General features: G+C 44.0%; 1 protein-coding gene across 3 annotated transcripts in view; it reads right to left on the reverse strand.

Annotated features, from left to right (window-relative positions):
* Positions 1-3,177: 3,177 nt before the first annotated feature.
* Positions 3,178-14,174, reverse strand: part of dapk1 (death-associated protein kinase 1) — a 48,324-nt gene continuing 37,327 nt past the window's right edge. For all 3 annotated transcript variants that reach the window (XM_076149326.1, XM_076149328.1, XM_076149327.1), the window contains exons 19-26: positions 10,769-10,846; positions 9,444-9,660; positions 6,613-6,798; positions 6,244-6,441; positions 5,984-6,122; positions 5,681-5,801; positions 5,235-5,423; positions 3,178-4,776 (exon numbers count right to left, since the gene is read on the reverse strand). In XM_076149326.1, coding sequence (XP_076005441.1) covers positions 3,481-4,776; positions 5,235-5,423; positions 5,681-5,801; positions 5,984-6,122; positions 6,244-6,441; positions 6,613-6,798; positions 9,444-9,660; positions 10,769-10,846 — 2,424 coding nt within the window. In that variant the 3' untranslated portion in view covers positions 3,178-3,480. The remainder of the gene's footprint in view (positions 4,777-5,234; positions 5,424-5,680; positions 5,802-5,983; positions 6,123-6,243; positions 6,442-6,612; positions 6,799-9,443; positions 9,661-10,768; positions 10,847-14,174) is intronic.

A 14,174-nucleotide genomic window follows, 5' to 3' on the forward strand; every position in this document is an offset into this window, starting at 1 on the left:
TTTTGGTTGAACGAGTGTGAGATGCAGCTACACAGAGTTTATTGACTCAACATTTCCAATCAGATCTTCAATGATGACAGAGACGTTCTGCGTAAAGAATTTATTATAAAATGTATTACACTATAAAGTGTCAGAAGTACTAAGAACATGGCATTCCAAGACATGCTAAAAGAACTTAACATAAATAGCAACAAAAAGACTTGTGTGCAATACAGCGTCTGGACCGTGAGAAAGCCACTCGATGACATCGAGTGTGTTTCCTATGTAGAGCACAGACTGAACAGAAACACTTGTGAGATTACGTTTATCTCCAGAGTGGCCTCGTCTCTCCTCCCTCAGATGTGCTTGGACACATTGCGGGTGAGAGCGGCGCCTCTTAAAGTCACAATTATACCAAAAAGACAGAAAAGGAGGGCAAACTCAATGACAGTAAAGTGATTCCCAGTTTCTATAAAATGCGCCTTGTTTTGAACAAGAGAAACTAAATATTCCCTTCCCTTTCTCAAACATCACTCTTCAGTTTGTCTCGTGTATAAGGCAGGAATGACATGTGTGCTTAGGCACACAACATTGGCAATGGTATCACCAAATCTTTAGAAGAAACAAAAACTTTACACACTGTCTCAAACTGCTTCAATGCAAGAGAATGGACTCTGGATATTTCTAACCACTTTGGGATAATTCTTTTTCTCTCTCTCTACATATAGTTTGGACTTTAATCACCATTTTTCAAACCGTAGGAAAATGTGTGGTACATTCATTTCACCTTATTGGGATCGGGAAAAAAAAAAGCTTCAACACAAACACGGGCCTGGAATATTTACATCACAGCTACACATACACACAGTTTTGATTGGCAAGTTCAGGTTAAAACAAAAATAAGAAGAAATCAAAGCCTTTTTTTCAAAGAGTGTGTTGACTGAACAGTTAACACTAAGGGAGTGAAAGCGGAACAGAAATACTGCACTCTGGCACATAGAATGACACACTGGCCCTTTAAATCCACATAGTCAAACTTTTTTTTCGGAATGATTCTTTTCTCCACCTGTCATCGCCCATATATGGAAAAGAAAGCATAGAAAAATCATCCTCAGTTTCTGAGTACGGGCAATTCTTTTTTTTATACACTGAAAAATATCAGCAGACACGTCAGAAAAGTGAAAATTTCAAAGTTAGAAAAGTGTGTGTGTGTATTTTTTTTTTTATCAATTAGCATCAGCTTTGGCCTTTTCAACTAGAAATACTACAAACATTCCTTGAAAATCATTTTTCCCTGCTGCTGCTGACCCGGCCAGGCTGAGCTTCATGTTAGCATCATTAAACATCATACTGAAAGAGGCTGAGCAACACACACAGCTACACTGACAGAAGCTTCACTTTAGCCCCAACACAAGCTGCGCTGATGTCCAAGGAGCAGTTTTGATACAACGGACAGTAACTTGAGCTTCGCTGCTGGTCAATAATGCAGAAAGCCGCCCCGTTTAGAAAACAGGAGAATGTTCAGCGTCGGTGCACTGAAAGCTTGTGGCTACGACTCTGGAATGATCTGAGCTGAGAGTTAGAATACCTTAGAGATGAACACAACCTGGTGACAATGTGCTGACGCTGTCCTTAATGGAGTCAACATGGGACCACAAGGCCTAGACGGTGTGATCCTTACCTTTGGTGCTATGGGAGGGATCAACCTTCAATGAGACTGCAGGAGAACACCTCATCCAACAGACTTATCCATGAAACATGAAGCAATGTTTCCCTCTGACTCTGCCTGTGTTTCCCACAAAGCATCCCTGGCTCCTTGAAGCCGTCTTATCTGCTGACTTGGCACACAAATCTAGATTTCCCAGATCGATGAATCAATCGATTTTAGCTTTGTTGTTAAATTCTGTTTTTTTTTTTTTACGGAACACTTTCCTTCTTCATAATATTTCTTCTTTATAACCTGCAGTAGAAAATGGCCTTTCCATGTCTGTGGCTACGTTTCCATCCAGATATTTGTATACAAACTTTGAGAAGTGAAGATATGATGAATACAACAGAAGAACAACAAACTGTGGACCATTAAAGGAACAAATGGAGTCCGAAGCTGCGTTTCATAGAGTGGAAAGCCACTCTGGTCTTATTGTGGTGCCAGCAGTCAAATAAAGAACATATTGAATGATATTGGGTAGAGATATTACCTCATGGAAATGTGGTCAAGTTTGCATTTTCTTTTGAACTCTATTTTAAATATTGACCTGTATGGAAATGCAGACACTTCTTCTGCTCTCTGGACTTGATTTTAAATAGATTTTACCATTTGTGTCAACAAGGCACAGTTCTTCTAAAGTCTGAATAAAACTATTGTTTGATATATTATCAAGTGTATTTGTGCTCTTTAGGGAGGTAGAAGGCCACAAAGGCAACTCTGTGAACCCACGGGTCGTTATAACATCAGATACATGTGAGCAAGGAAGGTGATTCTCTATCTGTGACAGAGTGCATCAAGATGGCAGCCACATGATGATGAAACACGCTGCAATCCTCAGTTTTGCACTGCAGAATGGACATGAAAAACTCCATCCGAAGGCCAGATTGCCATCTGTTAAGATCCAGGATGTAGAGTTGGTTGAAGACTGTAAAAATGTAGTTTTGATTTAGAGAATCAGTGGTAAAATAGCTCTGCAGTGTGACTCTAGCTTCACTCGTTGTGTTGCATGCAGGATCTCCTTGGTTCATGAGAGCGTCCATGCAAGATCAACAAGTGTGACATCGAGACGCTCTGTAAACTCTGGATTCATTCATCTCACAATTCCAAATATGAGCTTGACTACATGCCAGCCTGCAAAGCCCGAGTAGTTCAGTCTGGTTACTTCTGACCGTGTGATCCCCTGCGGGTCCCGTTTTTGGTACGACTTTAAAGTTGAACTCTACACCGGTTCCTTAATAACACCAGTAGACGGCACTGTACAACCTTTAAACTTCAAATACAGTTCTTCTGTCATCGGGTGCATGTTTGAAAGCTCATTGGCAAACAGCTCAAGGTTGAATTACTACAAATCTTGAGTGCAGCAGCGAAATGGAGAATCAGAGCTGCCAAAGCACCGACCGACTCCTTAGAAAACAACACAATATTACCGCCGATCATCTCATCATGTATCCTTCAGCTGTAAGAATGGTGGACATGGATGTGCACTGGGGGGGGGGGGCTGTGTATTAAAAAGAGCAGCACGACATATTAAGAATAGAATACAAATCAGTAAAGCACAGAATTCCTCTTTGGAGCTCAGGACGACCGGCTCATTAACAACATTCATAGAGGAGGGAAAGGGTCGGCAATACAGGCATGGACAGCACAAACACAACATCTGGTTCACAGGTTATCGCACCTTCACGGAGAAAAAAAGGGACGAGCAGCTAAACACTCTGGCCAGGATTGCACTTTGTTCACACAGCTGTGACGTCACTCCACCCTCTGTATCTCTGGGACAAACCCTGGTTACTTCAGCGCGACACAACAGAGCTGATGGAGTTGTAAGACGTTCCTCCGTTACAGGTGGGGACGTAGCCGGTGGCGGCGCCTCCCACCGCTTCCGTGTTGACCCGGAAAACGGGCGAAACTTTAAGCAGGAAGTCGGCCACGTCTCGGCGGCCCAGCTCCCTCAGCTTGGCCATCAGAACGCCGACGGTGCTGTCTGCCCGCCCGCTCCACTCCTGGAGCAGAGCTGCTGTGGGGCTGGGCGGCAGCGGGGCCTGCGGCAGCTCCGGGCTGGAGTCGAGCTCGGGGGTGCCGTTGGGGGTCCCGTTGCTGTGTTTGGCCACTAACTCCGTCAGGCCCAAGTTCATGGCCAAAAGGCACCAGTCTTTGCCTAAAGCGTCCGGGGGGTCGAGCATGCGGCAGAGCTTCCTACGGGCCAATAGGGGAACGTCTGATATGTGGATGTCCGTTCCTAAAGTCCCCTGTTGGTAAACCTCAGCGCAGCCAAAGGCCAGGATGCTGCTGAAGCTCTCTCTGTAGCCGCCCATGGTGTTGGTGAGGGAGTTTTCTCGCTGGACCTGAGCCCGGAAGAAATCTTTGGGTTGGTAGATCATGATGGGGGCGTGATGTTCTCGCATCTGCTGAGGGCTCAGATAGTATTTGGCTGTAAGCAGTCCGGGGAGCGTGGAGGCCAGGAGGTTCTCTGTTATACTACAAATGGTGTCCAGCAACATGTAACACTTGGCCCGCTCCGATTCGTGCCCGCGCACTTGGATCTCCAGCCCCTGGCCGTGATTGACCAACGAGACCATGGCCTCGGCTCCTGCCTGACTCACCTTAGCACCGTTGGTCCAGAGGTGGATGTATCCGTCCATATCCTCCCCGCCCTCCTCTTCAGGCTTGTGCTGGTGGCTCCAGCGACAAAGGTTGACTTGCAGTTTGTGAAATAAGCCACAGGGGAAGGCCGTTATGTGCTCAGCAGGGACCAGACGTACTCCACCGTATAGCATCGACTCCTCCTCCTCTTCTTCCGTCCACGAGCGATGGAGGCCATTAGTCTTGATGAGAGCGGGTACGTCCACCATAAAAGGATTGGCCATGTCGCGGGCGCACACGTCCATGGCGTCCAGTATCTGCAGCAGCTCGTCCACGTCGCTCTCGGGTGCCAGCGCCTGCACCTCCTCCAGCCTGTAGCGACCCCTGTAGTGGTGTATGGCCTTGGGCGTCTCCATGGATAGCAACCTGGCTAGGACGTTGCTACATAACCAACGTGGCTCCAACAGCACCACATCCTGTACCGTCTCACTCTGCATGATGTTGATCTGTAGAGGGGACAAGAGAAGAAATCCAGAGAAGGTGTAGAGAAAGACAGAGCAAGGGAAAGAAACCATTGGGACAGAAAACATGATAGAGGAAGAGTAAACATTGGACCAACGCATAAATAAGTAAACAGTGTGTGTGAATGAGAGAGCAGGGACACAATGAACATGCAACAAGACACCCATTGTGCTTTATCTGAGCTCAAAAAAGAAGAAAATGCTTCAGTAAGTTGGCAGTTATTCCTTTGTCTTACTGAATTTGTGTGGACACTTAACAATGATGGAGAAAGAGCGAACCCTGGTGGCAGAGTGGTGAACTGACAGAGAGGCGTCAGAGAAACAATACAAGTCAAAGCTTCTTTTCTTTTCTGTGATGCTCCTAACCTCAAAAAACTAATCTCAGAATTTATAAATGGCTTTGTAGCTACTGTGGATTGAAGCTGAACAGAGTTTCTGCTCACCTCTCCCATGCTGTGGAGCTGCAGGGCCATGGTGCGGAGGTGATCCTGGCTGACCAGGGGGTTGATGTGTTCCTGGACGTCGCTGACAAACTGCTGCCATGACGTCAGCTGGTTGGGTCCGCTCAGCTTCCTCCAGGTTGGCAGCGTGGCCAGCAAGCGCTCCGACAGCAACGTCATGGGACTGCACCTCTGCACCCACAAAGGACGAGTGGACACACACACACAGTAAGTGGCTTCATATATCGTTATCTTATTGATCCACAATCACATATCTGAATTTGATGAGTATATCTTCCTACAAAGAATGAACACTATGCACACAAACAATAGAACCTGTGTGTGTGTGTGTGCGTGCGTGCGTGCGTGCGTGCGTGCGTGCGTGCGTGCGTGCGTGCGTGCGTGCGTGCGTGCGTGCGTGCGTGCGTGCGTGCGTGTGTGGAGCTCACCGAGATGATGTTGGTACGAAGTTCCTGAAGGTAACTCCTCAGGAGCTTCATGTCTTTGGAATTGGAGGCTCCAGCATCCACGATAAAGAGCTTGTCATAGATTTCTAGGTCATTCCCAAATCTACAATAGAACATACAGCAACATACATGCAGTTTGTTCAGAGTAAAACTTTTCACCATATCCTTTTTTATCAAGAATCACTCTTTCTTCCTGTCCTTGTCCTACAGGAGCTTCCCTTCATGCGCTGTGAGCAGATAACCTCCTGTGTGCTGTGGTGTGGTGTGTGTGTGTGGTGTCCTTACCTGTTCTTGACTTCCTTGAGCAGCACCTTTTCCTTATCGTAGCTAAAGTCTCCAGAAAAAGCTCTAGGGACGTCTGCCAGGTCAGCATGTGTGGCCACCAGGACCACCACAAGGGGCTGCTGGATACGACCTCCAAAAGCTGATGCAAGACAGGCATACACACACACACACACACACACACACACAAACGAGTGAAACTTCTGTAGGCTTAACTTTATAGGTTACATCCACACGGTGTTATTCTTGCTGTCAGTCCTTACCAATGTTGTCCTGGGGCAGCGTGAGGGCTTTCAGCAGATTGAGCCAGTAGGTGATGTGGCCTAGCTGGATCTCGTACGATTCCTCCAGGCTGAAGAGCACCAGGTGGATGGCGATGACATCGTTGGCCGCAAAGTAGTCGTAGGAGCAGCAATAGACTGGGTTCCCCGAAAACTCCCATACACTGAAATCCCCAACACCTGCAGGGCGAGGAGACAAAGTGGAGAGGTGTTTGTGAGATTAATGAGCAGGCAAGTTCCTTTATTGTGAAGATCGAAGTTTTACTACGACTACTCAAAGCTTAATAACCAAAAACAACTCTGATGATGTCTGTGGCTTTCATTCCATATCTGCCTCTCTCTTGTTCTCACCGTGGATGTTGGCGTGCTGGATGTCGATGGCCTTGGTGGCCTGGTCGTCAGCTGTGGACAGGCCACCGTGGGTTGGGGAGAAGACCTCCAGGACGCCCTTTGTCAGACTGGGCTCAAACATCATGCTGCGACTCCGCACGCTCACGTTCTCACAGCCCGGGTACAGGTTGGAAATGCTCACTGATACTGGAGACAGAGGATAGTTGACATGAGGAGGTGTTGCAGATTATCAGTCTCAAAACCAACGTCAGACTTAACAGTTTAGCGGGGTGCTTTGTTTGACTCTAAACTAAATTTGGATACATCTAAATGTGGTTTTACTCTTGCTAACACATGGGGGTGCTGTTCTATTGTAAATAAAGTCACTAATAAGCAGCATCCTCCTCGACACACGCTGGGTGCCAGAAAATGGCATTTCTGCATTTTGTACTACTTTAGTTACAAACTGGCTCATTATTAGGTAACCAGGGATTACAAAGTGACATTGATTTCCAAGTTTTATGTTGTTATATTTTAACACACTTATATTATGCATGGTTATAGTTTAGTTTGCACCGGCCACGGTTAACCTCATGTTGAAATGGAGCTCCTTACACCCAGATAACACACCTGTTTTGGAGGTGTTAGCTGTATTTGTCTGATTTTCTTCAAACTCTGAATTTACACAGCAGTTCTGTTTTCACACTTTCAGGCATCGAGCTGTGGCCTTCAAAAATCATATCTGGGCCAAACAAATACATCTCAAAAGAGAATACACCGGTCCAATACATGCCTGACTGAGCCTTATAACAACCAAGCTACAAAAGCATGCTGCAGCTCAGTGATGTGCAATGCACTCTGGGGAATACACAAGGAATGCTCATCTCTTTGTTGTGTCAACAATGAGTCACTGCTCACAGTGTCCAAACCACAAACTAAAAAAAGCTTCACCCCAGACTTTATTTCACTCAAATTATTTCAGTGCTTGTATAATTAATTGACTACAATCTTGTGTTTGTCAGGAGACTGCGATCAGATGCCTGTCCTGCAATTACACGAGGGAAATAGAGAAATGGTTCAGACAGACAGACGTTACCGGTAGAAGAACAGAATACTGTGGTTATAATATCCTCAATTAATTTCTGTCATTGATCTGCGTCTCGCTTTTGTGACATCCTGTCTGGCTGCTGTCTAAGGCACATGAAAAACAAACTTGATAAGACAATAATTTACAAATGTCAACTAAATGAAAACCCTAGGCTGCATTCAAGCGATGCACAGTGTCTTTACTTTTAAGATGTCATTCCACATGCAAGAGTGAGCACAAATAACCTTAAAGGCCATCAATGCATATACTGTATGTGTTGACAAGCATCTTACACGCTAAGAAAGGAACATAAGTGATGGTTTTGTTTGGTTTGCTGGTATAGAAATCAATGAGTGGCACAAATAGGTATCATGACACGACGCGTTCACTCTCAGGCCTGCTTCTTTGTGTTGGGCTGCAGACTCGCTTGGTATTTTGCTACACATATAACACAGTCAATAGACCATTACGGTATCCATCTTCAATTAAAAGATCACGAGCAAGCACTTAAAGACGCTAGAGATGTTCACAGTGTGGAGGATGGGATGAGTAGATCTATATACGGCTCATTTAATTGACTATTATCTGACCGGGCACCACATCACTAAATAGAGTGGTTAAAGGGAACACAACTGTGGGGACGTGTGAGAGAGAGAGCACACACACACAGAGAGTGACTGAAATAGGGACAAAGTGTCTGAATGTGTGCTTGAACATGTTTGCTACACTTCAGCGAACACGTCAGGGAGTCTTAACCCAGACCAATTGCTCTGTGTAGGAGCAGGAGAAAGCATCAACTCCTTTCAGCTTTAAGATTGCAGTTTAGGTTACTGGAGTAATGGAGACGCCGGGTTATGTAGTAGGGGAGGTAATGGTGACAGTCGGGCAGTATTTACTTCAGAGGGTTTCATTGTGAGGGCTTTCAAAGAGTAGGATACATTTTTAGAGTAAGAGTAGGTGGCACCCAACAGTTTGAGATGTTACATGATCTGAATGGAGATGGTTTGGTTTGGTTATTCTGACATCAGTTTGAAATAGAACAAGGGGTGGAAGACAGGTTTCCCTTCAATATTTGTCGAGTCAGTTGAGCGATTTGAATCAGGGATCTTACAAGCCTGTCTTTTGATCTGTAGGCTATTTTCATAACTGTTACATCTGCTTGTACCGAGCACAGGGATGCATCAAATCTGCTTTTCCAGTATCAGAAGTTGCACAAGACCAGTTTCCATCTTTTATTCCTCAAGACTGTGTGTTATACGGGCTGGATACAAACAACAATCTCTGAATATTTGCTAACTTGCTTCATGTTTCCATTCTCATCTACTTCTCACTCTCCACCACCAAATATTTACTTAACAGAAAGCAGAGCTGCTGGCACTCCACTAAAAAAAGAAGAAGAAGAAGAAGTCTTTCAATGAAGGGACAGAGAACGACTCTATCCAAGTTATCAACGTTCTGTTTTTGTAGTCATTAAAGGTTAATTTATAGCTGATATGAACAGAGAAGTTACAAGCAAATAGTTTCGGGGTTGAATTCAACTTCTTCAATTACTGTGTGTGTGGATTTGGCTTTACATGGTCAACACATTTAGATTTTGACATAAATGTTTTACCATTTCAATGAACAAATTCACTGAATAATAATTTTGTACAAACTATCTATGGCAGATCTGTGTTTTTGGTTCCCAGCCCATGGGAGGTAAGACACTACAAAGTACATTGTAGGAAGGATGATTGCAGCTTCCCCAGACCCAACAGGCACCTACCAGCAGGTTTGGAGTTGATAGGGGAGTTGGGGTGGCGGGCTGTGTTGCTCATACGTGGTCTCCTCCTCCTGAAGAAGCTGCGCAGGATGCCACACTTCAGAGACTCCAGCAGGGTGCTCTTTCCAGCCCCCGTGTGGCCAAACAGCTTCAGCTTAATCCTGGGCTGGACTGTCTGAGTGGGCCGCAGTTGTTGGATGTAGTTCTGCTTGTGGTTGTCCTGACACAGAAACAAAAAGGTTTTCATTTGAGAACCCATATAGATGAACTCAGAACAGACTCCCACACAGTAATCAGTCTGCCTAGAAGATTCTTTGCTATTAGCTAGACAGTCTAGTCGTTCACTGTCTCCCCAAAAGGAACCCTCGGAACGCTTCAGAAGAGCCAGTTTGTTCCGGAGCGTCTCAAGAAACCCTTATGTATCTGGTGAATAACACAACCGTAATATAAATTCGCTGAACATGTGCTGTGTAGCTGTGTACAAGTGTAGAACAACAAAAGTCCTCAGCCGGCTGCCTCCACTGCCATTTAAAGTGATCACATTAAATAATATGCAACACACATTTTAACCATGACAGATGAGTCATATCAAAAGTGGCCTCATACATTGTGAGTGTTTGAGTGGGATGTGGAAAACACTCCATCCTCCCACCCTGGATTCCAACTAATGCCAACTAACACATTGGGAAATAATGATGTCTTCTTTGAGTGATTCTGTGAACAACTTTTCATTTTGACATAGATAAGCTTGTTTTCTGTCAGAGTGTTTCCTGCATGGGATTTTGGTTTCTAATGAGTTCCGGGCAAATCTTTTTCTCCTCAAAATTTGCCATCAGTGTGCCAAGTCATTTTTAAAATAGCTCAGCGTGTGCAGAGGATGACTGATCCATGGTAGCTGCTTTCACAATCCCCTGAATGTAAAGAATATATATGAATAATACATATGCATCTCAGGCTGAAGCAGTTCAGTCATATGCACTGAAACATGACAAAACTTGACATATACTGTAGTACAACCATCGGCGTAACAGTGAAGCCGTTGGCAAGGCAGCAGAATGTTCTAGGAAAAGTAGGAAAAAGTTTTAGAATTATTTGAGTACCTGATAGACATCCTAATTCTGATCTCTCCCTAAGGGTAGTGTTAACAGAAAGTCTACAAATGGTGGGATTATGTTATATTATGTGCAGTATAGCACATTCCTGGTGGAAACACCTCTTTCCACACCTCTGCACTGAAATAGACAAAGTGTGAGGAGCGACTCGGATACCAGTTTTTCCTCTTTTCTCCCCAAGATTCTGTTTTAATTAGTGTGTGTGAGTAAATCTACCTTTTTAAGCTTGCCCAGCAACACAACTATGTGTTCATGTTGTTCACTTGAAGCCAAGTCCTCAGCTGTCTTCCCATCCTGCAAGAGAGACACAAAATTAGATACGCAGGGAAAATACATACTTTATATACAAATCTGCTACAAAAAGAAAGTCCACTTGGGATGCGTTCATGTGTCTCATATGTTGTGTTATTGACATTTTACATTAGTGAGAAATTGCAGGGTAGCAGGTACATTTTTTATACTGCTCTGAACTGCAGCATATTCATAACACTGCTTCCAATCAATACCAGGTCAGATATTAAGGTTCTGCTTCTTACATATAAAATATTTCAGGGCTTGGCTCCTCTAAACTTAATAAACCCCCATACATTCCTTAACAGGCCCTAAGATCCCAGGAGAGACATTATTGGTCCTTCCTCCTTGGCCATTGTTGTTCCGAGGACCATGCAGGAGGTAGAGCCTTCTCTTAACAGGATCATTTTCTCTGGAGTAAACTCCCTGCAACTGTCAAGGAGGCCAATTCTCTTGTAATCTCTAAATCTCAAAGACAAACCTACTTACTCTCATGATACCTTGCCTGTGCATAATTGCAGATATAAACAGGAAGTAATCACAGTCTGTAGTGCGGTAGAGAGATTAGCCAGCCAAGGTTTTAGGCTTACATTAGGCTCAGGTCACCCTTAGTTGGTCAGTAGCTACCAGAGGGGGGGGGGCAGAGGATTTGACTTCATTCTATATGTCCTTGAATATCTTCTTTTCAAGAACACTGCAGCAGATGTAACATCCAATGGAATTCAGCTCAGCTCATAAATAAAATAATAAACTATAATAGATCAATCCATCAATATTGCATACTTTTGTGTGAGTTGTGATCTGTGTTGCTGAAAGAGTAAAACCTCAGTTAGAGACATTTCCTCATTCATCAATGCTGCATATGGCAGAACAGGAAAGACAACAGTCCATTACTGGCGTCCTCTCCTCCCCTCCTCGTCTCCTTCCATTCTCTGTCTCACTCTCCCTGGTAGGAAGGGTGTAGGGGTGAGGCGGGGGTCAAAGGAGGAGAGCTCTTTGGAACATACAGCAAATTTGCAGAGCTGATGAGGACCAAGATTGTGAACCACAGAGCCAAACAATTTGACAGGACTGGGACCCGGAGCTATCGTCAGGGTTACATATTTCAGACAACCATCTTAAAAGGAGCTGTGTTGTATGAACGGGAAAAAACTATCAATCATGGAAGACACACAAGCACTGTGCCTGAGCTCTAATTCATCTCTCCATTCCCCCCACAGCACACTGATGCAATAAAATCTGAACAACTTTCTTGTCTCCGTCTCTTTCACTAAATCAGCCATCTGCCCTGGACGCTTTTTCAGAGGGAAAAGCCTGGACAGCCTCTAACACCCACAGGTTGCTTCCCACTTCCTAGGCAGCAAATGGTGCTCCAGCTGGGTTTGTTTTGAACAGATCCTGTCACTTTATCTAAATGTGAAAACAGATCAATGACAGATATTCCGGTTTGCAGCTGTGTCTGTGTCTGTGTATTGTTTTCCTTCTGCTGAAGTCTCATGCTTTTGGGGTCAGAAAATAAGCTGGTCTCCGATCCTGCCTCTCCTTCTGAGCCAGAGAAACTCTCATCCACGTATTAATCTCCTCAAGACCTGACTTCTGCAATAGCATCCTTATGGTTCATCCACCAAAGTTCTCAATAAATTACAATATACGCAGAAATTCACCACCTGTCTGCTCCCCATGTGCTCCACACTCCGTTCCTAAACTCTCGGAGCACAGATGAGCTGTGCAGAGTCGCCCGTGGTGTGAGTACACAGAGCTGCTAAAATGCTGCAGGAATGTGAGAAAACCAAAACTCTCCTAACTCTATCATCCAACACATGCACACCAATCCAGGAAGAAGTTATGCAGTGTCTTTTAAAGAGGCAACAGAACAACAGACTCCATTCTTTCATAATGCTAATCAGTAACAGCGGCCGCACCATTCTCCCACTCAACTCATTTCTAACTTCACTCGACTTTTTTTTATTTGTTATCCCACTGCTGCGGCCGACAAAAACAAAACATTTTTCCTCATTTCCACCTCGCATAAGTACATAAATTCCTGCCTCCGCAAAGTTTTTCTTTCGGTCTTAGGTTGAGACGTCGGCATTCTGAGCGGTGTCACACTGGCTCGCTTCAATATGCATGAATTCATCTGCAGTGGATGCTATCATAAATTGTGGGAGTGTAGCGGGATACATGAGGGTCACGTCAGTTGTGATTTACAGTATAAAGTGGAACCTGCATATAAATGTGTGTGCGCAAGGTTTAATACATCTGACTTTGATTTTAAACATGACGCAAGGATTTAGTTGGGATTCTATGCAATGTGTTTTTAAAGGAGGCCCCTGAACTCTGACCATTACACTGCTTGAATAAAATAAATGCTATAATTGTAAATGTAAATGAAGTGCAGCTTTTGAAATTCAAGCCCTTAGTGTAAATTAATACACGAGCAAATACATGAAATCCTATTCTTGCAGATGGTAGCATGGCAATTTATAATATTACTGCTTAGCAACAACAAATACTGAAGACAGCTTGAAATGCAATGCAAAATAATCTCTCATTTTTACAATTAAGATTGCACCTGTGAACGTAGCATCTGAAACTCATCCATCACTCATCCTTCCTTACAGGACACTTGACTTTTTAAGCATAGTTTAAGTTCTATGTAGTCATAACAGAGTTTGACCGTACAGGGCAGAGTGACAGGAGATATTGGACAAAGACACCTTTGATGACTGGCAGGATATTGGAAGAATTGGATTCAAACCAGAATTTAAGTTAACAGTGGAGGCCTAAGTTTATCCTCCATCAGCTGCTCAACAACAAACCACTGACCGTAAGCCACTGAGCAATTAAATATACATCTCAATGTATGCTTTTTAGATTAAAAATGTATGCCACATCAGATGTCATACAATATTAACAGCTCGGCTATACTGGGAGAGGAGGAGAAACCTCAGTGTGGTGCATTCGGGATGGACGCCTATTAAGAATTGCTTCATTCTTTAATGTTGCACATCATTCATATGTGATTACATGTGAATGAAAGCAGCCAACATAATTACTCTCTAGATTAGGAGGAAATATTGCCTTGAGCGTTAAATATGTTAAAAGAATCATCTAAAATATGGCAGAACAGAAGATAATGTCATGAAATGTTTAATGTTAAATATGAAATGAATGCAAATTACTCATGTATTACATTTGAAGTTGCTCTAATGAACACTGTGACAGTAAACACTTAACCACATTTTTCATTGTCATTACTTCATCCATGTCTGTTTTTAGGAGTGTGTGTTGCACAGTAAGAACTTGCAACACAAATAACTACATACTAAGT

The sequence above is a fragment of the Genypterus blacodes genome, unplaced genomic scaffold, assembly GCF_046128005.1.
Source record: "Genypterus blacodes isolate CSIRO-AG114 ecotype Tasmania unplaced genomic scaffold, CSIRO-AGI_Gbla_v1 ptg000045l_1, whole genome shotgun sequence".
In the NCBI taxonomy this organism is placed as follows: Eukaryota; Metazoa; Chordata; class Actinopteri; order Ophidiiformes; family Ophidiidae; genus Genypterus; species Genypterus blacodes.